The 25,136-nt window shown below is 37.0% G+C and overlaps 2 protein-coding genes across 12 annotated transcripts in view; one reads left to right on the forward strand and one right to left on the reverse strand.

Moving 5' to 3' along the window:
- The window catches only part of PPHLN1 (periphilin 1), a 157,115-nt gene extending 150,829 nt beyond the window's left edge, over window positions 1-6,286 (reverse strand). For 4 of the 9 annotated variants that reach the window (XM_059185624.1, XM_059185622.1, XM_059185619.1 and 1 more), the window contains exons 1-2: window positions 6,165-6,249; window positions 5,284-5,553 (exon numbers count right to left, since the gene is read on the reverse strand). In XM_059185624.1, coding sequence (XP_059041607.1) covers window positions 5,284-5,323 — 40 coding nt within the window. In that variant the 5' untranslated portion in view covers window positions 5,324-5,553; window positions 6,165-6,249. Of the gene's footprint in view, window positions 1-5,283; window positions 5,554-6,164 lie in introns of those variants that run through there. The other 5 variants (XM_059185625.1, XM_059185621.1, XM_059185623.1 and 2 more) reach the window with 3 other exon arrangements.
- A 27-nt stretch (window positions 6,287-6,313) lies between these two features.
- Window positions 6,314-23,699, forward strand: ZCRB1 (zinc finger CCHC-type and RNA binding motif containing 1). 3 transcript variants are annotated; one of them, XM_059185627.1, is made up of 9 exons: window positions 6,314-6,468; window positions 7,522-7,607; window positions 10,095-10,123; window positions 16,012-16,123; window positions 16,466-16,573; window positions 20,399-20,511; window positions 20,609-20,684; window positions 21,461-21,607; window positions 23,008-23,699. In XM_059185627.1, the coding sequence occupies exons 2-8, from the start codon at window positions 7,524-7,526 to the stop codon at window positions 21,590-21,592; spliced, it is 654 nt and encodes a 217-aa protein (XP_059041610.1). In that variant the 5' UTR covers window positions 6,314-6,468; window positions 7,522-7,523; the 3' UTR covers window positions 21,593-21,607; window positions 23,008-23,699. The 3 variants fall into 3 exon arrangements, with proteins under 3 accessions (XP_059041610.1, XP_059041609.1, XP_059041611.1); XM_059185626.1 differs by lacking the exon at window positions 23,008-23,699 and having other exon boundaries at window positions 21,461-22,089; XM_059185628.1 differs by lacking the exons at window positions 6,314-6,468; window positions 23,008-23,699 and adding an exon at window positions 11,737-11,826 and having other exon boundaries at window positions 21,461-22,089.
- Window positions 23,700-25,136: the final 1,437 nt, after the last annotated feature.

Here is a 25,136-nt window from a genome sequence, read left to right on the forward strand (position 1 = left end):
CTGCTCAGTGGGGAGCCTGCTTCCCCTCTCTCTCTGCCTGCTCTCTGGCTACTTGTGATCTCTGTCTGTCAAATAATAAAATCTTTAAAAAAATAAATAAATATATATATATATATATATATATACACACACACATATATATATATATGCACTAATGGTATTGCTGTCATGGGGCACTTTTTTTCTTGATTATTCTTTCTACTTAATCCAAGTTTTTATTTTAATACAAGTTAGGTAACATACAGCATAATGTTGGTTTCACATGTAGGATTTTGTGATTTATCACTTACATATGGCACCTGGTGCTTGTCACAGCAAGTGCCCTCCTTAATACCTATCTCCCATTCAGCCCATTCCCTGTCCACAAAAACAAAGGAAAAAACCCTCCAAAAGATACTGACATTTTAGTAAGGCTAAACAGAGCATGGTGAAGCAAAATAATTAGGCTTCACAAAGATAAAACACCTCCCCCCGCCCCCAAAAATCCAGTAGCACAAGTGAGGCTCATGTCAAATTATTAAACATCTTCATCCTTAAGAAATCTATATAATAGGGAAAGAGAAGTATAAATAAAATATTCCATACACAATCTCGTACTGTTAGTAAAACAAAAGACACAGTTTGATGATTACATACAAAAGGAAAGAAAGAATACTGGGCTATCAGGAAGGTAAGTCTTAAGCTGGATCTTTAATTAAGACAACAAAAAAGAGAAAAGATAATCTATTCAGCAGCCTTCTGATCAGTAGCACATGTTGTTTATGACATCCCGATTTAGGAAATTGACCCATCCCGCAACTAGAAGCCAATCAGCTAAATTTAAGCAAAGATGCTTTCCCACTTAAGTGATCATGTTACTGTGTAATTACTAATCATCCATTAGTAGAGTCTCAGAAGTATTCCAGTCAAGTTTTCGGATCCAATAGGATTTGAAAACCGAAGGATAGAACTGAAAAATCAAAGGACCCTCTATATCATAATTAGGCTGAGAATGGATTAGAATTCAGTATAGAGAATGTAAGCTTCATTTAGAAGTTTGCTAAAAACTAGTTCTAGATTATAAACCTTGTATTCTCTTATATCATTACTGATTAGAGTAATTCATCAGGAATGTCAGCTTTTCTTACCTTCTCCAGAAAGAACAAAGTTGTTCTTTCTTTGGGGTTGTTAAGACACCCTGCTAATAATAGTGCTATATAACATCATTTGCACTTAACTTTTCTTCCAGTCCTCCCTCCCAAACTAAACACCACTGCAAAGGCAATTGCTTTTCTTACTTCTATTGCTTAGCAATGTAAAGGTACTTAATAAATATTGGCCAGATAAATAGATAGATTATTCATATGACCACCATAAGAGCCATTCCGGGGAACCTAAATACTGGTTTGTATCTTTTCATTACAGATATCCCCAGCTACCTGAAAATTCACCTATGTCACTTCGCTTTTACAAAAGACCTGCCTTAGTACCTGTTTTCACTAACCAAAAGAAATCCAAAGATTTTCATTTACAAAGTATTAACTGCCTCTTTCCTTAATGCCATTTAACTTATGAAAGGTTTCAGAGAGTGAGGCAAACCTGTATTCAGAAAACTTCCAATAAGCACTATTAAATTATGGCTCCTGGCGCTCCTGGATGGCTCAGTCCATGGAGCATGGGACTCGTGATCTCTGGGTTGTGAGTCTGAGCCCCATGTTGGGTATAGAGATTACTTAAAAAAAAAAAAAAAAACATATATATATATATATATATGTTTGTTTTTTAAAGATTTTGGCTCTATATATTTCTCATGATACAAATGTCACTTCATTTCTGAAAGAAAGGCTATCAATGAGAATTCTTTGGCTCTAGCACCTAAAACAGTTGGTTAGCCCTGGCTGCACTTTAGATTATCAAAAGAACTTTTTTTTTTTTTTTTACGATTTTATTTATTTATTTGAGAGAATGAAAGCCAGAGATCACAGAGGGAGGAGAAGCAGACTTAACACTGAGCAGAGAGCCCAATGTGGGCTTGATCCCAGGATCCTGAGATCATGACCTGAGCCAAAGGCAGATGCTCAACCAACTGAGCCATCCAGGCAGCCTAAAGAGCTTTAAAAATACAAATGCTGGGGCGCCTGGGTGGCTCAGTTGGTTAAGCAACTGCCTTCGGCTCAGGTCACAGTCCCGGAGTCCCGGGATGGAGTCCCGCATCAGGCTCCCAGCTCCATGGGGAGTCTGCTTCTCCCTCTGACCTTCTCGCCTCTCATGCTCTCTCTCACTGTCTCTCTCTCAAATAAATAAATAAAAATCTTAAAAAAAAAAAAAAATACAAATGCTTAGGCCCTAGAGGCCCTAGCCTCCATAATCCCTATATAATTGGCCTGGGGTGGAATGCTGACACTTTATAAAAAAAACCTTAAACTTGGGTGCCTAGGTGGCTCATTTGCTTAAGTGTCTGCCTTTGGCTCAAGTCATGATCCCAGAGTCCTGGGATCTAGCCCTGTGGGGCGGGGGTGGGTGGTGGGGTGATCCCTGCTCAGAAGAGAGCCTGCTTCTCCTTCTGCCCTTTGCTCTGTTCATGCTCTCTCAAATAAATAGATCTTTAAAAAAAAAAAAAAAACACTTAAACTCATGTCAGTATGAGATCCACTGACCTTAAAGCAAGGTAAACATATTCTAGACATCCTAAATTGAAGGAAGCTTTTAAGAACTGACTTCAACCCATAAACTAGATTATTACTATTCTTTATTGAAAAATGTTTATAATTTCAGACAACTAAAACTGAATTTTAGAACATAGTTAGCAAAGGTCTATAAAAAAAAACTAATACTGATGTCAATTAACATGGAAAATAGAGCAAAATCAACCACTGTTCTGTGCTCAGGGAGATAAATGTAGGAAATGGTAGTTAAGAAAGCCAAGAAAATTTAAATAGACTCTTGAGAGATTGCTTAAATGGGGATGAATGATAGTGGAATCCATAAAAAAGGTAAAAGAATTATAATTACAGAAAATGTGTCTGAGAAAGTTGCAACTGATTAGAAGATTTGCATTGCAAAGAAATGGAAAGTAAGCCTGCATAGGAATTCAACAAGCTTTCATTTCCTCCCCTTTTGTAGATATTATCTCTACTATTCCACATGAAGCACAGAGGCTCTGAAAAACTCAGTCCCAAAGCCAAAGCTTGGAATCATTCAGGTCTGCAGGATTTCAAATCCCAAACCCTTTTCATCATATCACATTGCTTCACAAAGGTAACAGGCAAAGACAGAACACATTCAAATGCATTAAATGCTAATACAAAGCAAGCAGCTAGAGAAGTTCACCACAGGCTTCTAAACCTAGAAATAAGGTATAGGGGAAAATGTCATTCCAGATTAATCTGGCAGTATACTAAACAGATTAAAGGAGAATGACGCTTAAGGAGACTACTGATTGTTCATAACCACCATATAACTTAAAGTACGGATGCCAGGCTGCTGGCACGCAGGCTAGTTTCACAAATTACTTGATTTTTTCAGTGCTTTAAGGATTCCTCTTATATAAGCTCCACTATATGTGTTAAATATTTAGGAGATCCTTGATTGTTCAGTGTAAGTGATCAAGCAACTGAAATTATAAAAATAGACCAGGGGCGCCTGGGTGGCTCAGTGGGTTAAAGCCTCTGCCTTCAGCTCGGGTCATGATCCCAGGGTCCAGGGATGGAGCCCCACGTCGGGCTTTCTGCTTGGCAGGGGGCCTGCTTCATCCTCTCTCTGCCTGCCTCTCTGCCTACTTGTGATCTCTGTCTGTCAAATAAATAAAATCTTTGGAAAAAATAAAAAATAAAAATAAAAATAGACCAAAATACCAGATGTTTCCGTATATATGTTTATAAATCTAAATCTTACTTTACACCAGGATAAAGATTACCATCTTAACTGCTCAACCTCCTTCTAATCTCAATTCTCCTCTCCACTCCACCTTTAAAAAAGGATACTCAGTTAACTTTGCTAATACATCATGCATAGCCGAAGTTTCCCATATCAAGAATCCAAACTGTTTCACATCAATTAACTGTAATAAAACCAAATTCCTCTACCCTCTATCAGCTCACCTAAACTCCTGTTCTCTCCCAAAAAAGTCATGCAGGCCAGACTCCTCACTATGCCACAAAGTAACACACACACCACCCTGGAGTTTTTTGATGTATTTCTCAATCTACAGTACTCATTCGACTTCTAACTATCCATGAAGATGAAGCTCAAAATCTAGTATTCTCCACAAAGCCCAATTCTAAGCCCTACCACACTAAAAAGGATTCCAAACTGGTGACTGATAGGCTGCATGTGACAAGTGTTTGGCCCAGGGTTTTGGGGGGTTTGTTTTGGTTTTGTTTGTAATAGTTTTATCCCACTGACAACACCTGAAAACTGGGAGATATCACTTTCCAAAACCATATTTTCCAACTATTATTGAAAAACCTACATGCTCTGGCAACACTGGAACCATATTCTCACAGAGCCACAACCAGCTGAAGTACCAGCTGATCCCTTTCCAAAGGTTCTTACATTTTAAAGTCAGATGACATGTCAACTTGCCCGACTTCTGAGACTGTACCTGCAGCAGTTGCAATCAAATAAATACCTACCTGCCTAATGGGCAGTGGAATTACAAAAATAAACAAGAAAATGACAGCCCAGATTAGTAAAGAAGGTGAATAGACAAGCAATTAATTAGCACACGCAATTAATTAGCACACATGTGGTAAGTGCTAGGATGAGGAAAGTAGAGGGCACTTAGCACATGGCAAGGGTACCTAAATCTCTCTGGGGGGAAGTTACAAAATATCCCTCAGAGAAACTCACAGGGAAAATGAAACCCCTAGCAGGTGTAGGGATTATCCACAGAGAGGGAGAAGAAGGGTCAGAGAAATCAAATGCCTCAGAAGAGAGAAAAGAATCTCCCCAAAGACTCTGGTGGGGGGAGGGGAGGTTCTGAGGAAGTGAAATCAGTTCAATACAGGTAGAGTCATCACTTAACCTTAAATGCAGGTGTCAGAGAAAGGACTCAACTGAAAGGGCAGGAGTCAAAAAGCCAAGTATTGGTTATGGTCAGGAGAAGAATGAGAATTTCCATAAAGCAGTAGAGTATGTAACAGTTTGTTAAGCAGGAACAGAGCTTTCAGTGAGCTCAGCTGTTGTGTTGAGGGGTGAAATGTTTAAGAAAAGGAGGGAAAAGCAGCGGTAGCCTAAATCAAGAGAGGAAGTACAAAGCAGCATGGAGATAAGGATGTTGCAAAGAAGACCAAAGGGGCTTACATCTTGGGCGGTAACCAGAAATAACGGGGATGTGAAGCATGGTAGTTTTGGTTGGCCACAAGTTTGCCAAGAGAATTAGTCCCAGCGGTCCCCTGGTGGATGTGGAGGCATTCGGGCCTCTCAAAATTCAGCTGCGCCCTGGATGCAGTTCCTTCTCTCTAGAAGACATCGGCTTCAATCTGGATTGTGCAGACTCCAGGAGAGGCTCTGGATTCCAGGGTGCTGGCACGCAGGCTTCCAAGGAATGGTTAGAGGCCTGGTCTGTGTGTGCTGGTGGGTAGAAGTATAAACTACCTTGCATTAGTTCCTGATTTTTCTGTAGGAATGACAGCCCCGTTATCTCCTCTTAAGAGAAAAACAGTGTATGCCCAATATAGATTTACAGGACGGAAAAAGATGCCAAGTAGTCCAACATTTGTCCACACTAACTCAAGATGAGTCATTCTGTCAATCCGAGTCGACCCTGTCTCAACTAGACTGAGATACCTGCCAGGAAAAGCCCAGTTTTACACTTTTTTTTTTTTGTAGCTCTCAAAGTGCCTAACACTTCACTGGGTACATTGAACACATTCTTTAAATTTACCGACTTTCTAACTTATCTTGGGTCACTGAAGTCAACCCATTTAGTCCTCTTTCTGCATCATAAGGCGCTAAAGAGAAGCAAACCTATGTCTCAGACTCAACAGTTTCCTTTATTCCAAACTCCACTGCGTCTCTACACCCTCCACCGCCAAGAGCGGAATTACTGCACGATTCAAACGCAACGGGAGACTCCAACTCCCGCCACAGAAAACACCCCACTCCCGCTCGCCCGCTCGCTCGACTCGGCCCGTAGCAGAGCCCGGCCCAGTCCACCTCGTGGAAAGGTAAAATGAGCTCACCGACTCTGGGCGGCCGGGAGACCCCGTAAGTGTAGTCGTCGGCTCGTCGCCCTCTCCTAAGCAGGCACTTCCGGCGCGCTCAAAGACGTCAGCAAAAGCGCCGCCTCTGGGCCCGCCTCCGGAGCCTGGGTCTAGCTACCGCCAGGAAGAGGCGTTGTTGTCGCTGCCTCCTACTCTCCGGCGCTTGACCCCTCCCAGGACCCGTGATGCCAAGGCCCCAGCGGGGGACGAGGAAGAGTCCGGGTTGAGCCCCAACTGAGTCGTGGGCTCGCGCTCTAGTTTCCCAGGCCTGCCCCACCTAAAGGTAAACACCTCCTCAGCTGCGGCCTTACTTCCCGCAAGCCCCTCCCGAGACCCGGCCGCGAAAACGATTTGCCTCTCTCCCCGCCACACTTTTTATTCCGGACCATTTGCCGTTGCCCGCCCTCGCAGTTCTCCCCAGAACGGTAACTCATAGTTTCAAGTGGGAAACTTGTCTAATAAGTGGGGACTTGTCTAATAGATTCCCAAGAAATATCTCAAGCATCAGGCAGTTTTCCTATTACTCCGCGACTTGGCATGTCCCACGGTCAATATTTTGCCATTTGTGATGGCCCCTAGGCTCCCATCTCATATACACAGCACACAAGCTTTTTAAATTGAAATTTGAACCTTGTTGAGTATGATGTACTTTTCATGGATAATCTGCTTTGTAAAATACGCTATAAAAACTAGTTACAAATTACATTTGTAATCTAAAAATACATATACAGAATAAAATCTTTCAAGGCACGGAAACCTATTTGGTATAGTAAAATGTATCATTTCGTTATTTACCAGTAATATGCAAAATTAGTTATTTGAACTTTACACCATCAAAATGTGAGGTTAAAATTTTCTCTTAATACCACTGCAAAGAAAAATATCAAGAAAACCAAAAATAGTACCCAGACCAAAGCATTAATGAAAATAAGTGGCTAAGGTTCTTTCTGAGCTAGCAGGCTCTTTCTGATGTGGTAGGCATGGTATTAAACGCTTTCAAAAGCAGTTTTTTACCCTTAGCCTGAGAGAAAGTTAAGTGAAACCTCAAGAATTTTTTATTTTTCTGTTTTAAACTTATTCTGCCTTCATACCATAATCCAGCACTATAATGGTTAAGGACTCTACTTGAAAGAAAGACCAGAAAGCTCTTTGCAGTAATATCTGGGGAAAAGAAATCCCTTAATTCACCCAGCTGGAGTAATTGTTTTTAATCCTAATAAAAGCGAGGAAGGTGAATTAAATCTGGTATAATTAAATCAATGATTATATACACTGGTTCTGCTTGGAATGAAGAATACCTGGTTTAGATTGCTTCTTGGTTTGTTTCCCTTTATAGAAATGAGTGGTGGATTGGCCCCAAGTAAAAGCACAGTGTATGTATCCAACTTGCCCTTTTCCCTGACCAACAATGACTTATACCGGGTAAGTGACTTTTAATACTATTGTCTTCTGAATTCTCTATCTGTGGTACAGATAAAGCTTAAGCAAACAGTTCTTTTTAGCATAATTCTTAATAACTACATTACAATGCACTTGAGCCATCAATAGCAAAGACTTATGTTGCAAACATAAGTTAAAAAAAAAATGACAATTTTTGTAATTTCCGAAGAGTTTACAGTGCTTTCATAGAGAGTAGCTTCCTTTTTTTTTCTTTTTCTTTTTTTTTTTTTAAGATTGTATTTATTTGACACAGAGAGAGAGATCACATGTAGGCAGTGAGGCAGGTAGAGAGAGGCGGGGAAGCAGGCTCTCTGCTGAGCAGAGATCCCGATGCGGGGCTCAATCCCAGGACCCTGAGATCATGACCTGAGCTGAAGGCAGAGGCTCAACCCACTGAGCCACCCAGGCACCCCAAGAGTAACTTCTTTATAAACAGAAGACACGGGTAGCATAATGAAGTAGGAACAACTTGTGATTGGCTGATTTTTCCTTTGTGCTTACTTGGTTTTTTGAAAATGGTGGGGTAGAGGTTTTGGAGGAAAGGGCTGATGAAAGCAAAGAGATCCCTTGACTAACCCTCAAATTCTGACTGATCTTGGGTCTTGAAAGGTTATTTTAATTTTATATATATGGCAGAAACCTAACAGCTTACTGTTGTTTTCAGTTCAGGATTGGATGATGGAAGGGGAAAGGGGCTGGAGGATCCAAAATCTTCTTTCACCTCTCTACCTTACAGAGAACAAAATTTCCTGCTGTCCCTGTCCTGTAGATGAGTGGTTGAGAGGAAATGGAGGGAATGACATAAATTCTTTCTTCCAAATGTGCCCTCTTCTCTCTACCTCTTTGGGTAGATGTTAAGTACAGAGAAGATGCTACATAGGTATTACATAGTATTTGATTAATTACTTAACTGAGATAGCCTAAGTCTCAAAGAATAAAGGAGAAAATGCACTTTAGCTTCTTTCCTTGTCTCCATATAGAGATATGTCGGTATTTATTGAACACTTACCATATGCTGAGCACTCTTACAGGTACTAAGAATACATCAATGAACACAAAGATGAAAATCCATCTTGGCACCACAGCAAGATAAAAGAATATGAAATATTAAAAAGTCTAATGATATTCTGTTTTTTGGATACAAAATTAATGCTAAGAAGTCAGGAGCTAAGGAGAAAAAATAAAGGAGGTTATTAAACATCAGGTTGGAAATGGAGGTCAAATTGTACATAAGTCTAAAGCCCTTATTGAAAAGGTAACTTCTGAATAAAGACCTAAAAGAAGTAAGAGATAGCTGTGTAGATGTCTGGGGAAAAACATGTCAGGCACAGAGTAAATCAAGTGGAGAGAGAGGAAGGGCAGTCAGAGGAAGGTAATCCTATGCAGGGATGCCACGTAGGGCTTACGTAGATAATAGTAAGGATTGTGAGTGAAATGAGAAGCCATTAGAAAGTGTTACACACAAGACTCTTTTGGACTTCAAGATTCAGTGTTTCTGGGGCGCCTGGGTGGCTCAGTGGGTTGAACCGCTGCCTTCGGCTCAGGTCATGATCTCAGAGTCCTGGGATCGAGTCCCGCATCGGGCTCTCTGCTCGGCAGAGAGCCTGCTTCCCTCTCTCTCTCTCTCTGGCTGCCTCTCTGTCTACTTGTGATTTCTCTCTGTCAGATTAATAAATAAAATCTTTAAAAAAAAAGATTCAGTGTTTCTAACACTGCAGTCCAATTATATTACATTCCAGCATTACACAACTTAATCATAAAACTCAATTTATTATTAATTGCCTATATTAATATTTCTGAAAGACTTTTCTAAGATATAATAAATAGGAGCTATTACGATATATATAATGGCTAAAACAGAAATAGATGAGATTGCTTAGTTTGAAGATGTAGAAGTAAAAGGAAAGATTGCGCCAACAGTAAAGAACCACCAATTAAGAATGGGCAGAGGGTTGGAAACTGATGCAAATGAATTTTTATTACAGAAGCTTTTTTGTTTTATGTTTTGTTTTATAAGCAGTCTAAGGATCTGTCTTCTGAAACAGATTGCTTAATGGAGTTGGCTAGTAATAATGATATTCCACAACATTGATATTTGAAGCACATGATTTCTCTGGGGTTATGGTGGGGTTGATAATTGCCATGGATATACCAGAGGAACACTAGCAGCCCTGCAGCTTGTATGCCCTTAATCTACCGCCCATAAAGAATGGGGTTTTTTCCGCTGTTTGCGCTCTTTTGTTAGAAGTTTAGAAATTGAGGCAGATACTTGTGACTCCAATAACAAAAATCTGAGTATTATTCTAGTCACTAAAAAAATATATCTTCTAAGGCCTGCTTTATAGAATAAAGGTCAGAAATTTTCACAAGCTTTAACAAAGAACATGGTCAGTTTATAGAACCTGAAAATTTAAGGTTTCTTATGACTTAAAATTTAATTGTAAAGTATTATGTGGTCTTTTATTTCAGATATTTTCCAAGTATGGCAAAGTTGTAAAGTAAGTATTCACATTGTATTTTGAAACCTCATTTAAAAGTATATCTGAATTTACTTTTCCATTTTTTAAGATTATTTTTCAATAAAACTGATATTTGATATAACAAAGAAAAATTACTGCTCTTAACGTTTTTGTGTATATTTCAGTCATTTTTCTGTATATGTAAACATACAGTTTTTTTTAAGACTCAATTCTATACATGCGATTTTGTTGTCTTTTTTAAAACTTGACATTATAGGGGCGCCTGGGTGGCTCAGTGGGTTAAGCCGCTGTCTTCGGCTCGGGTCATGGTCTCAGGGTCCTGGGATCGAGTCCCGCATCGGGCTCTCTGCTCTGGCGGGGGGCCTGCTTCCTCTCTCTCTCTCTGCCTGCCTCTCCGTCTACTTGTGATTTCTGTCAAATAAATAAATAAAATCTTAAAAAAAAAAAAAAAACTTGACGTTATACTGTAAACATCTTACCATGTACTTGAAAGATACACCCTCATATCTGATGATCTCATGATGGTCCTTTATATATCATAATTTATTTAAACAATAATTTCTTAACCATATTACTAAGAATTAAAACTGAATCTGTTATCCAATATAAGACGTAAAGACTCTGATTAAATACATATTTTGGTTATTAGAATGTGTGTCATCAAGTATATCAGAAGTGGATTTTCATTTGTCAAGTAGAATGTAAAAAATATTTCAATGCATATGACATGCAAAATGCTTATGAGATTAATAAATATATAGAAAACATATTCTCTACTTTCATAGAAAGTTTTAGAGATCACTGGAAAGATTGGAAACACAGAAATGGTAGGGATGATATTATCAGTTGGGGCTGAGAGTTACAAAAGGATAAAAGGAACGTCTTATATTTAATTCACTGTTTTAAATCAAACATGGACCTATATTATGGGGCAAAAAAGTAAAAACAAGATATTGTCATTCTAACTATCTTATAATCAATATATATATTCTGGTATAAATTTGAAATTGTATTTAAAATCCCAATCCCCCTATTGGCCAGTTATTTTCTAGCTTTGGATAAATTGTAAGAAAATCATCAAAAATGCTTCTAGGTAAATTTTGGGGTCTTCAGAATTTTTTTTAAGATTTTTATTTCTTTATTTGAGAAAGAGACAAAGATAGTGGTAGGAGCTAGAGGAGGAGGCAGAGGGAAAGGGAGAAGCAGACTCCCTGCTGAGCAGGGAACCCCATGTGGGGCTCAGTCCCAGGACCCTGATACCATGAGCTGAGCTGAAGGCAGACGCCAAACCAACTGAGCCACCCAAGCCACCCATGGATCTTCAGAATTCTGAATAGTCGTTATTACCAGTCAAATCACTAATAATGATGATATGTAACAGTGAAAACATAAATATACTGGCATTGTTCTAATCTTCTTACATGTATTAATTCATTAAGTTATCACAACTACCTTTTAAGGTAAAATCTGTTACTATCTTAATATTGTAAATAACAAAACTGAAGCACACAATATACTTAAACATATTGCTAGATAGTGGTGGAGACAAGATTTGAAATCCAACAATTTGATTTCAGAGCCTGCTCCTTTAACCATACCATTACCTTTTCTTGGTTTTTCCCATCTGTCAGAATCTCTGAATGAATTTCCATACAAACATTAATTATAAATCATGAGAATGCTATGAAGTCAAAGACAGAGCTATAAACACCTATAAACAGGTAAGACATGATCTAGTCTGGATAGTTAGGGTAGATTAACCTAAGTCAGTATCCTTTGAATAGGCTAAGATTTAAGTAGGCAAAAAGAATGTGGAGAACATTTTAGGTAGAGGGCATACCTTGTGCAATCATTTTAGGTAGATGGAATACCTTGTGCAAAAGTCTTAGGGCAAGAGAAAATAAAGTGAGATCAAGAAACAGAAGGCCAAAAAAAAAAAAAAAAAAGAAAAGAAACAGAAGGCCAGTATAACTAGAGATGAATGAGAGGGAGAAAGTGCAAAATGGGTCTAGAGATGGAAGCAGGTTCCTCATCTTGCTTCTCAGCCATGTTACAAGATATTTGGGTTTCATCCTAAGAATTCCAAGAATTCACTGGTATAGAATTTTAAATGAAGGAGAAACATGATTTGAATTTTTAGAAGCTTATTCTGGCTTCAGTATAGAGATTAAACTGGAGGGAAACGAGTGGATGCTGGCAGACCAGTCAAAAAGCTGTAACGAAAAAAAAAATCAATAAGACTTTCAAATATAAGGTAAAAATTTGTTTTCAGCAAGTTTTTGTAAAGGCTGTTTTTTTTTCTTTTCCCAACTGGATAAGTGCCTATTCTTATCTTTAAAATGTTTTAAAAAGACACGTTGGAATAAAGGTGATACTGATATGCTTGGTTAAAAAAAAAAAAAAAAAAAAAAAAAGCTGTAACGATAGCCTAGTGGGGAGCAATGTCCACTAAGACGGTATAGGTGGAGAGGCAGACGCTGGACAGATTTGAGAGATGGTCAGATGATCGTTGGCTGTAAAGTGGGTAATATTTAATGATGTATTTACTGTGTATGTAAGGGCTGGGTGAGTGAGAAAGGGGTATAATGGATGATACCAAGGTTTCCCAGAGGAGTACATGTTTCATATTATGTCCTTAAATGAATACATCTCGTGACAGAAACTTGGGATTAAGAATCTTTGGTGTAATCATTTTTTTTCTGTTACCATAGAACATATCTCTGTTGAAGTAGTGTATTTTAATTGGTTGATAGATTTCTTTACCTCTAGACTCTAAGCTTTTTTTCTGAAGGTAAAAACCTTGTCCTAGGGCCTTTAATTATCAGTGCTTAACATGCCTGGGCTTGAGGCTACTGGCACAACTGACCACATGAATAAACAACTAGATGTACTCTTGAGAAACCAGTTTCCCATTTGTATCTGTCTTTTCGTTTTAACATATTGAGGTAGGTATACTAGAGGTTACAGAGACAACCTTAAAGGAGTTTATATTAAAATGGGTCTGATAAGACATTGTTTATACATAAACAGACTTCAGTGGAGACTAGCACAAAGCAAGAGAAATTATTTCCAGTTAAAGAGATTAGAGAACTGACATGTTCTGAGCTGTGAAAAATGAGTCAAGTTTTGATGGGCAAAGATTGAGAGTTGAAAGGAGATAGAGGACGTGTGAATAGAGGCATCAATTTGGAGAAGTCCATGAACGATTGAGTAGTTTGTTGTTGCTGGCCCTCATAGTTTGTGCGTAAAAGTAGTGAAAGATGAGGGAGGTGGGAGCTAAAGCCTAAAGGATATTGATTCAAGACCAAGAATGGGCAACTTGAAGAATCAAAGATTTTTGAGCAGAAGAATGACATGATTTTATTTACTCCTTAAGGGGAAATTTTCTTAGTGGCATATGAGAGCATTAACATCAAGGGAACTAGTAAGAATACACTGTTGAAACAGCAGTGCCACTGTGAACAATAAAAGATGCGGGAATGAAAAAAAGGCGACAGCTGAGAGACATCATTAACTGAGGATGACTTTGAAAGCTAACACTTCCGAAATACTACTTTAGAAAAAAATGATTAATGACTTAAACTGACCTTCACAAATACATGAAAATTCCAAAAAGATAAAGTAACTATTTCATATTTGTTTGAAAATTGGTTGAAAACTTTCAGAGTGGTGACTCTAAACAAGCTTTGTCAATTATTACGCTTTGTGTTGAATATTGTATTTTTTTAACTGTTTGAAAATATTTGCAAATTCAGAAAAAGTTGCAAAAACAATAGAAAGGATATTAAAATTTCCTTTACCCAGATTCACCTGTTAATATTTTGCCCCATTTACTTTTTCATTGCCCTCTCTCTCCCTGTGTGTGTATATGTGTCTGTCTGTGAATGCGCATGTATGTATGTATGTATGTATACACACAATTTTTTTTGTGAGTTATTTGGGGATAAGTTATACACATCATTGCCCTTTACTCCTAAATACTTAAGTATGTATTTCCTAAAAATAGGGTTATATATTATATAATCACAGTATGATTACCAAATTCATAAATTATACTGATTATATATTATATAATCACAGTATGATTACCAAATTCATAAATTATACTTTTATTGAATCTGTCATCCATGTTCCGATTTTGTCAGTTGACCTAATAGTGTTCCACATAGAATTTTTCCCCTCTAGTATCATCTAGAGTTAGGTGTTGATTTTAACTGTCCTATTTTTTTTAAGCCCCTTTAAACTGGAACATTTATAGAGAATATAGCTCTCTCTTATCTTTCCCCCCCTCATTTTGTGTTTTCCTAATGTTGCCTCATGATTATGTTGTGGTATTATATACTTTTGGCCGGTAACTATATAGATAATATTTATTCTGAGGATTTTGCATCCAGATTTATAGTGTCCATGTGTCCCTCATTAGTGATAGTAATTCTGATGGCCCAGCCAAGTTGTTCACCAATTTCTTCACTTTATAAATACCTTTTCCCCTTTGCAACTAATACAGTCGGTGAGAAACACTTTTAAGACAATGTAAATATCTTGTTCTACATTTTTTATTTTGAAGATTTACTTATTTATTTTTAGAAAGAGACAGAGTCTTTTTAGAAAGACCAGAGGGAGGGAGTGGAGGGAGAGGAAGAGAGAGAATCTTAAGCTCCACTTCCAGCACAGCCCAATGTGGGCCTAGTCTCACAACCCTGAGATTGTGATATGAGCCAAAATCAAGAGTTGGGACACTTAACTGACTGAGCCTCCCAGATGCCCCAAAATTACATTTTAGATTTAGCATTTGTTCATCAACAAATCATCTTCTTGCCTGAGCCAGTCTTTACTGTGATTGTTGCAAATAGTGATTTTCCAACTCTAGCACTTCCCTTGATATTCTGCTGTAAAACAAAACCATCCCTTTTCCCTCATTTATTTATTTATTATTAATATGGACTTATAAATTCCTACTTTTTTCTGTGATTTATTATTCATTACTGTAATTATTTTAGTACTCAAATTGTCCTAGATATGGCCAATGAGAGCTCCTTTAAGCTGGCTTCTGTTCTACTGTGCCATGCCCCATCTTTTTTTTTTTAAGTACTCCTTTCCTTTTTCTAAGTACATTTTTAAAGCTCTTGTACCTACCCTGTCCATCCTCTGAATCAGCCATTTCTCTGAAGAGCCCTGTTGAACACTGATTTTTAAACTACATTTAATGACATATCATGAGCAGGAGTCACAAGGACTAAGGATGTATAAAGGATCAGAAAGAACAGGCTCTGTGCTCTTAGCACCATACCTATCGCTTAGGTACCTTGGATGGTATATTAAGAACCACAGAACTGGAGGTTCTTAAGGTGATCAGGATTAAGGAGTGCACTTGCTGTGATGAGCACTATATCGTACACCTGAAACTATTACACTGTATGTTAACTAACTGGAATTTAAATTAAAACTTTAAAAAGAGAATATCAGAATATAATTAGATTCTAAAGCCTAGAAAAAAATAAGTAAATCATTTTACTTTCTGAAAATAATACCTCAGTTTTGTTTTGTTTTGTTTTGTTTCTGCAAAGTGAGGGTATTTAGTGGAAAAGAGGAATTATGCTTACTCTTCAAGATTTTATTGTCTCTGTAATATGTTTACTTCATCCTTCAACCTCTGATTAACGTTTGACTTTTCAGGTAGTCCTGGAGAGCTGTGCTCACTTTTGTTAAATCAGTATCACATTTTCTCATTTCCATTCTTCTTGATATCCCATGACTTTGAAGAAATAGTTGATTTGTCAAGCATATTGATTTCTCTTATTCCATAAATGTTTTTCTAACCCACGAGTTTTCTAAGTATTTAGTAATATCTTTTTTATTTATTCCTGTCTCATTATTTTTAACTGGCTATTTGTTTATGCTTTAAGGGTTACTATAATGAAAGATAAAGATACCAGGAAGAGTAAAGGGGTTGCATTTATTTTGTTTTTGGATAAAGACTCTGCACAAAACTGTACCAGAGCAATAAACAACAAACAGGTAAGCCATTCATTCCCAACAGGATTTTTAAATCCAAAAGCCTTTGTTCATCCAGGCCAAAAATGAAGGGATACAGTGGATAATCAAGTCATGGATAGCAGTAGATTTTAAGGGCATTTCATTTATAGAATAGAGGTGAAAACTATATTGGTTCCTAAAATACTGGCAGAATCTAAGGAATAAGAATCTGTTCTATAGGATGTGATTTGTCATACATGACTAGGCAGTTGATAAAGTAATCAAATAAAATGGAACTGAAAGTTTAAGAAAATGGAATCAAATAACTGTAGTTTTAGTTTTCACTGAAATACATCCTCCTGCATTTACATTTCTCTGGTTTAGTTATTTGGTAGAGTAATAAAAGCAAGCATTGCTATCGACAATGGAAGAGCAGCTGAGTTCATCCGAAGACGAAACTACTTTGACAAATCTAAGTGTTATGAATGTGGGGTGAGTATACCTAAAACTTCATGTAATTTTCTGTAGTTTGTTTGAAGGTACATTTCATATCAGTGTTTTATTTGTTCTCTCTAAAACTTCTGGCTGGCTAAAACCAGGTTATAAAAGTTGTTTTTCCTTTGGGACTCTCGACTCCTCTAAGTAGACTCAATTGAAATGTAGTATGTAAAGAACCTGAATTAGGTAATACAGAGTAGTATTTTCTCCAGTTTCTAAGTCTTTGAAAACTATTAAATTAAAAAGCATCAGGCTTGGGTGCCTGGGTAGCTCAGTAGGTTAAGCAGCTGCCTTCAACTCATATCATAATCCCAGGGTCCTGGGATTGAGCCGCAAATCGGGCTCCCTGCTCAGTGGGTAGTTTGCTTCTCCTTCTCCCTCTGCTGTTCCCCCTGCTTGTGCTCTCTCCCTCTCTCTCTCAAATAAATAAATAAAATCTTTTTTAAAAAAGCACCCTACTCCTGGGTGCCTTAGTTACTGTATGCCTTCAACTCAGGTTGTAATCCCAGAGTCCTGGGATTGAGCCCCACATGGGGCTCTCTGCTTAACGGGGAGCCTGCTTCTCCCTCTCCCTGTGCTGCTCCCCCTGCCTATGCTGTCTTGCTCTCTCTCAAATAAATAAATAAAATCTTAAAAAAAAGCACCTAGCTAATTACCTATTACTGTCTTAAAAGATTTAGTGGCCCATAAATTTCTGGGTTAATGGACTACTGCTTGTGCCTATAATAGCTTGCCAGTGTTGAATTATCACAGTTCAGTATAAACATCATGTGATCAACCTATCCCTTTTGGGGTAATGTGCTTTAAAGCTTTTTTTTTTAAGATTTTATTTATTTATTTATTTATTTTATTTATTTGACAGAGACACAGCGAGAAGGGGAACACAAGTAAGGGTAGTGAGAGAGGGAAAAGGCAGACTTCCCACTGAGCAGGAAGCCCGATGCAGAGCTCGATCCCAGAACCCTGGGATCATGATCTGAGCCAAAGGCAGATGCTTAACAACTGAGTTACCCAGGTGCCCCTTAAAGGTTTTTTTTCTATTAATACTGCTAATGTTTGTAACTGAACTATACCCAAATTTTCTTACCTAGTAGTTTATCATTACCCATTTAAACTTTTGGTGAGTAGGAAAAATATATAGCCACAAAACAATTTTGCACGAGGCCCATAATAGAGATGGTACCACGAGGATATTGGTCTGGGACTCATTGTTGTTAGTTTCCAAAATGTCTATATAAAGTACCTAAAAAATGGGATCCAGAGGTACTAATGGAGAGCTGGGGAGAGGATTACTGTGAGACATTTTCCTGGCTTACAAAACCAGTGAAAGATACAAAGAAATGGGTAGGAGTCATTCCCTTCACTGCCATACTCTACCCCTTCCTCCTTGAAAAGAGATAAACAGATAGTTGGATAGCTGGACGGTACATTCTGTCAATTCCTGTGATTCTAACACCTCTTAAGTTGATGTAAACTGTGTTCCAGAGCCCTGAGTTTTGTTAAAAAGGAAAAAAGGAAGGAAGGGAGAAGTAGTTATGGTCAGATAGATTACTGTGTATCCTCATATTCACAGTAAATAACAAATTATCTGAGAAATCCTGGATGAATCTGTTAATCTGTCTTTTTAGTTTATGAATCCATAAATTTGTTATATTATACTTTGTACATTTTTATATTTCTTAAATTTTCACCTCCCCAAAATATATTTGCATTTATTTAGCCTGTTTTTTCCTTATTTCATCAAGAAACCATTTTTATATATGGAATATGTTGATACCATTCTAAAAGCAATTTGGAAAATGCTTGTCTAAGTGCATTCACTTAGCAGTTTATTAACAGTTACATCTCTTGGGTTCAACCATGTGTATTTGATGTCTATTTAAAGGACATAGTCTGGGGCACCTGGGTGGTTCAATGCCTTTGGCTCAGGGCATGATTCCAGAGTCCTGGGATGGAGCCCTTAGAGAGTCTGCTTCCTCCTCTCTGCCTACTTGTGATCTCTGTCTGTCAAATAAATAAATAAACTCTTTAAAAAAAAATAAATAAAATAAAGTACATAGTCTATCTGATGCTTTTTAAAATATACTTGAAAAGTATGATTATTTTTCTCTTCTATTGTTCGAATCCTGGTTGAATCTCTCCCCACACCCTTACTCTTACATATTATTCATCAGTATATTTAGTGAGCTAATGTTCAGATGGTAGTTCGTTGCCTCATGTTTTACAACTGAACCATGTTATGGTTCATTATAACATTACTCCAATCATAAATGTAATTCTGATTTGTGTAGTAGCCACATTAAAAAAAGAAACAGGCAAAAATTAATATATATTTTATTATCATAACCCAATATATATCCAAAATATTATCATTTGAATATGTAATTAATATTTTCAAAAATTAAAATATTTTACATTCTTTTTTTTTCTTTTTTTCTTTTTTTAATTTTTTTTAATAAACATGTAATGTATTATTAGCCCTGGGGTACAGGTCTGTGAATCGCCAGGTTTACTCACTTCACAGCACTCACCATAGCACATACCCTCCATACATTCTTTTTTTCTTATTGTCTTCAAAATCCAGGATGTAGTTTACCCTTATAGTGCATAGCAATTCAGACAGGTTCTCAGTAGTCACAAGAAAATTACAATTAGTGGCTACCATAATTGGACAGTGCAGGTATAATCTAGATATGAAGGGAGGAGCAGGAAATTAATAGGAAAAGTGAGAAAGACTTTAAATTTTACCTTTTTTTTTTTAAGATTATCTGAGAGAGAGAGCACAGCAGGCAGAAAGGGGCGGGGAAGGCAAAAGGAAAGCCTGTCTTAAGCAGACTTCACCCTGAGCATGGAGCCCAATGCAGGACCTGAGCCAAAAACAAGAGTTGGATGCTTAACCAACAGTGCCACCCAGTGCCCCCCCCTTTTAAAGATTTATTTATTTGAGAGAGAGAGAGTCCATTTGCTTTTAAAATGATATTAAGCACCATCTTAGAAGTTAACAGGAAGGTTTCATCCCCACTTTATCAAATAGAACCTTAAAATTTTTACACTGAATGGGGCGCCTGGGTGGCTCAGCGGGTTAAGCCGCTGCCTTCGGCTCAGGTCATGAACTCGGAGTCCTGGGATAGAGCCCCACATCCGGCTCTCTGCTTGGCAGGGAGCCTGCTTCCTCCTCTCTCTCTGCCTGCCTCTCTGCCTACTTGTGATCTCTCTCAAATAAATAAATAAAATCTTTAAAAAAAAAAAAAAATTTTTTTACACTGAAGGTGGGTGGTCCATTTAAATTTTGAATTGTTTTATACCCTGAGTCTTGAGATTTAAAATGTTTGAGGGATGAATACTTCTTTTGTTCTTAGTGAAACTACTAAAATATTCCGTTATTGTTAAAGTAGCTTATTAGAGTTAAAGTAGCTAATAAAGTAGCTTATTAGTGGGTTAAAGCCTCTGCCTTTGGCTCGGGTCATGATTCCAGGGTCCTGGGATCCAGCCCTGCTTCGGAGCTCTGCTTGGCAGGGAGGCTGCTTTCCTTCCTCTCTTTGCGTGCCTCTCTGTCTGTCTACTTATGATCTCTGTTTGTCAAATAAATAAAATCTTTTAAAAAATAAATAAAGTAGCATATTAGCTTATTAATATCATAATCTCTTTCTTTTAAATATTAAAGTAATGGGTTTTGTTTACTTCTTCATGTATATTCCCAGTGTGACAGTATTCTTTTTTAAGTTCTAAAACCTTAGTCATAGGGTACAAAGCAAGTTTCTCTTAATAACATTAACAAATACAGCTTTTTTCCTTTCCTTTTTAATGTGAAATAAAAAGGAAAGTGGACACTTAAGTTACGCCTGCCCTAAAAATATGCTTGGAGAACGGGAACCTCCAAAAAAGAAAGAGAAAAAGAAAAAAAAGAAAATTCCTGAACCAGAAGAAGAAATGTATGTATATCTACTCTTACTAAATGCATTATTGTATTTTTTCTATCTTTATACAATTGCTTGAGTACATTCTGATTTTTTTTTTTCAATAATTCAGTGAAGAAGTAGAAGAAAGTGAAGATGAAGGGGAAGATCCTGCTCTTGACAGTCTTAGTCAGGCCATAGCTTTCCAGGTATTAAACAGTTCTTTTAATAATGCCATTTAAGTGCCTTGGGTTAATCATCTTATATTCCTTGCTTACTTTATTGATCATCTCTTGGCAAACTCTGTCTCTTCCTTTTACCTCTTTAGGAAACGGGCTGTTTCTCTAAGGTCTTCAGAGCAGTGTGATAGAAAAAGTCCCATTGGTTCTTTCAGATTTTAAGACCCCTACAACATTTTTAAGATCTTAATCTGATTTCATTATGGAATTGATCAGAAATATTTGATTAAAGTGACTTTAGCCAGAGAAGATTTTATTAAAAGATACATTCTGATTGAAACTTCAAAACAAAACCAAGCTTATTTTTGACCATTAAAAGTCCTAATACAAGATATGTAAAATTTTTGAAGCCATATAATCTCCTAATTTTCTAAAAAAGTTACTTTAATGTTTTAATTGATAAATTATAAATACATACATTAATTAATTTTTCCTTTTAGTTAACTAATATGTTTTATATAACATTCCCACATCCAGCTAAGATGGCAAATAGGCTTCATTTCATGTACCTGTTAATTAGTAGAAGATTCCTAGAATAATTTTGAGTAACACAGTGAAACTGCAAGATCACTTGGGGTTGCAGGAGGGGTCTCCTCATGAAGTGGAATTGTCTGCATGGGCTGGAAGATGGGGATTGTTGGCATTTATGGTTGTTTTTGCCATGTTTTGAATTAATACACTGTAAATAATATTAAACACACTCCTGGTTTTGTTTTGTTTCATATGTTTCCTGACTCACATTACAGCAAGCCAAAATTGAAGAAGAACAGAAAAAATGGAAACCCAGTTCAGGAGGTCCCTCAACATCAGATGATTCAAGACGCCCAAGAATAAAGAAAAGCACATATTTCAGTGATGAGGAAGAACTGAGTGATTAAAATTGTATTTATTATGTAAATATCATTTAAAAAAATTTTTTTAAGTCTTGGAGTACCAAGTTCAGTTGAAATTAAAGATTACTTTTAGAATTTAAGCATAAAAACCACATAGTACCAAATAATTTTTTTACTATAAAATAGGTTCATAGGAAATTGAAAATAATTTTAAAGTATCATGTTTCTATCTTGCCTTAGCAGAGTAATAAAAATCAAGATTTGCTGGTAACCATTAATCTTGAAAACAGTTCATTTGAATTAAAAAGAAATCTTAATACTGTCATAGTATTGCCATTGTCATCCCAAGAAAAAAGACCAATATTAAAAAGATGCGTTTGGGAAGCTCATTATAAAAGTTTATTCATGTCTGATTGGTTTACATGAAGACATTTGAAGTAAATTTCATCTTTAAGACAAAAACTTCATGAAGACTAGAAAATGCTGACTGATTTATTGCTATTAAATGTTAATAAAATTTTCAAGAGAATTTTGTTTTTAAATATGGGTGGGTGTTTGCTATCTTATTTCTTTTAGCTTTATCCCAACCTAAATTTATCATAATCACCCATAAAATACAAAGTAAAGTAGTTTTCAAAGGCTTATAACCAAACAGCAATCATTTGTCTGGTGCACCTTTGGCACCAAGAGCCATTCCCCAGAAGTAACAAACTTTTTCAGCTGTTTCTTTTCATATGTACCTATATATTGCTATATAAAATACAAATATTTCTGGCACTTAATTCATAAACGGGTAATTGGAGATTTTTTCAGTCTCCCATAGTACTCCACACCCCCCATCCTCCTCCGTCTCCCAGTATGGCTATGTAAAAATCTATGGTTAGGTCCATATTTATTGTTTTTCTTTTATGACCATGTAAATACTGCCCACCTCTGAGTCAATGAGTGTGCTGAGATTACATTTTTGTAGAGTTAATAATTGTCTCCTATCTTCCTTTATTATGTTTCTTTTTATTTATGACTATACCTGTGGTGAATGTGGCATAATATATCAACTTGTCAAATCACTGAGTTGTGCACCTGAAACTAATGTGTGTCATCTATACTCAAAAAACAAAAACACAAAATAAGAATGATCCTTTTAAAACTAAGCTAGATATAACCCTCCACTCAAAAGTCTCCCTTGTCTTTTTATCTTCCACAAAACAAAAGCTAAAATTCTTGCAATAACCTATATATGAGACCTCAAAAGAAGGGCTATCTCTGGCACTTCAGCACTGATGATCCCGTCCTAGTTACTCTGTTGCAGCCACACTGGTTCCATTACCTTCTTTCCAACTCACCAGGCTGGCAGGCAAGCAAGCAAGCACCCACTTCAGGACCTTTGTGAATGGCTGCACTGTCAGCTTGACCATTCTTTCTCCTGACTGCTATAAGACATGCTCCCTCCTCTCTTCCAGGATTTCACTTAAATGTTGCACTGTGATTTTTAAATTGCTACACACACACACAATGGAATACTATTCATGCATAAAAAGGAATGAAGTACTGATGCATGCTACAATATGAATGAACCTGGAAACAGTATGCTGAGTGAAAGAAGCCAGCCACAAAATAATATGATATGATTCCATTCACATTTGAGTCCAGAATAGGGAAATCTACAGAGACAGAAAATAGGTAAGTGGTTGTTTAGGGCTGAGATGGGAAAGGAAAAGATATGAAAGATGCTAGTCTCATAACAGGTATAGAGTTTCTTTTTGAGGTGACAAAAAATGTTCTAAAATGGTGATGATTGCACATATCTGTGAATATACTAGAAACCACTGAGTTGCATACAGTAATGGGTGAATTTTATGTCATGTGAATCTTTTCTCCATACATTTGTTAAGAAATATTAAAGGAATTTCTTCAGACTAAAAGGAAATGATGCTAGATTGTAACTTAAATCCATACAAAGAAATAAAGAACATGACTAAAGCTATTATGTAGGTAATGATAAGCAGGATAGGAGCACCTGGGTGGCTCAGTGGGTTAAGCCTCTGCCTTCGGCTCAGGTCATGATCTCAGAGTCCTGGGATTGAGCCCCACATCGGGCTCTCTGCTCAGCGGGGAGCCTACATCCCCCTCTCTGCCTACTTGTGATCCCTTTCTCTCCGTCAAATAAATAAAAATAAAATCTTTTTTTTTTAAGACTCTATATATACATTTTTTTTCCTTCCTTCTCTTCTTTGAAAGGCATACCATTGTTTGAAGCAATAATTAGAACTCTGTATGCTGGGTTTACAATATAGAGATATACTACCTATGACAGTAGTACAAATATCAGGGCAACATGACTATACTTTTACTGGAATTGAGTAAGCACTAATCTGAAATTGGTTCTGATAAAATAAGATGCATATTTTAACCTCCAAATCAACCACTAAATTATTATTTTTAATTATTTTAATTTTTAATTTTTTAAAAAATATTTATTTGCAAGAGAGCCAAGGGAGGGGCAGAGAGAGAGAAGCTCAAGCATACTCTGCATGGAGCATAGAGCCCAACGTGGGGCTCAATCTCACAACCCTAAGATCCTGACCAGAGCTGAAATCAAAAGTCAGATGCTTAAACAACTGAGCTACAGAGGCACTCCAAAAATATGACTTAAGAAAATCAACAAAGGAGTTAAAATGATATACTAGAGAATACCTATTTAATATCAACAAAAGCAGTAAAGGAAGAACAGAGGAACAAAAAAATACATGAGTAATATAGAAAACAAATAGCGAATTGGCAGATATAAATCCAACTATATTGATATTATATGTGAATGGATTAAACACTCCAAAATTCAGAGATTGTCAGACTGGATAAAAAACAAGATCCAAATCGAACCCCACATTGGGCTCTCTGCTCAGCAGGGAGTCTGCTTCCTCCTCTCTGTCTATCTCTCTGCCTGCTTGTGATCTCTGCCAAATAAATAAAATCTTTTTAAAAAATTGTTTAAAAATTTCAAAAAATATAAAAAGTGCCAAATCAACAACCTGTGCTTCCACTTAAGAAACTAGAAGGGGTGAGGCACCTAGGTGTCTCAGTTGGTTTAGCAGCTGCCTTTAGCTTGGGTCGTGGTCCCCAGGTCCCGAGACTGAGTCCGTGTTGGCCTCTCCACTAGGAAGAGAGTCGACTTCTCCCTCTCTCTGCCCCTCCCCACTTGCTCGTGCTCTCTCTCTCTCAAATAAAATCTTAAGAAAGAAAGAAAGAAAGAAAGAAAGAAAGAAGGAAGGGAAGAAGGAAGGGATGGAAAGGAAAGAAGGAAGAAAGAAACCAGGAGATGAGGGGGGGGGGGTGAGGGTGGGAACTAAACCCAGAGAAAGCAGGGGAAAAGAAGAAATAATAAATATCAGAATAGAAACCAATGAAATGGGGAAAAAAGAGTAAGAAATAACCAATAAAATCAAACACAAAATTGAGAAACCTTTAAATATATTTTCCAAGGCAGAGAGAGGCAGTGAATGAGAAAGAACACACAAATTCCCAAAATCAGGAACGAAATAAAGGAAATCTCTACTGACCTTATAGAAACTAAAAGAATTGTTAGAGAATA

Source organism: Mustela lutreola, chromosome 8 (assembly GCF_030435805.1).
Source record: "Mustela lutreola isolate mMusLut2 chromosome 8, mMusLut2.pri, whole genome shotgun sequence".
NCBI lineage: Eukaryota > Metazoa > Chordata > Mammalia > Carnivora > Mustelidae > Mustela > Mustela lutreola.

Bases quoted from the DNA above. Each gene is read 5' to 3' on its own strand.
- ZCRB1 (XM_059185627.1), top strand. From the start codon at position 7,524: ATGAGTGGTGGATTGGCCCCAAGTAAAAGCACAGTGTATGTATCCAAC. The intron at 10,124-16,011 runs GTAAGTATTCAC...TTATGCTTTAAG, and splicing joins AAGTATGGCAAAGTTGTAAA to GGTTACTATAATGAAAGATA. The intron at 20,685-21,460 runs GTATTAAACAGT...CTCACATTACAG, and splicing joins GTCAGGCCATAGCTTTCCAG to CAAGCCAAAATTGAAGAAGA.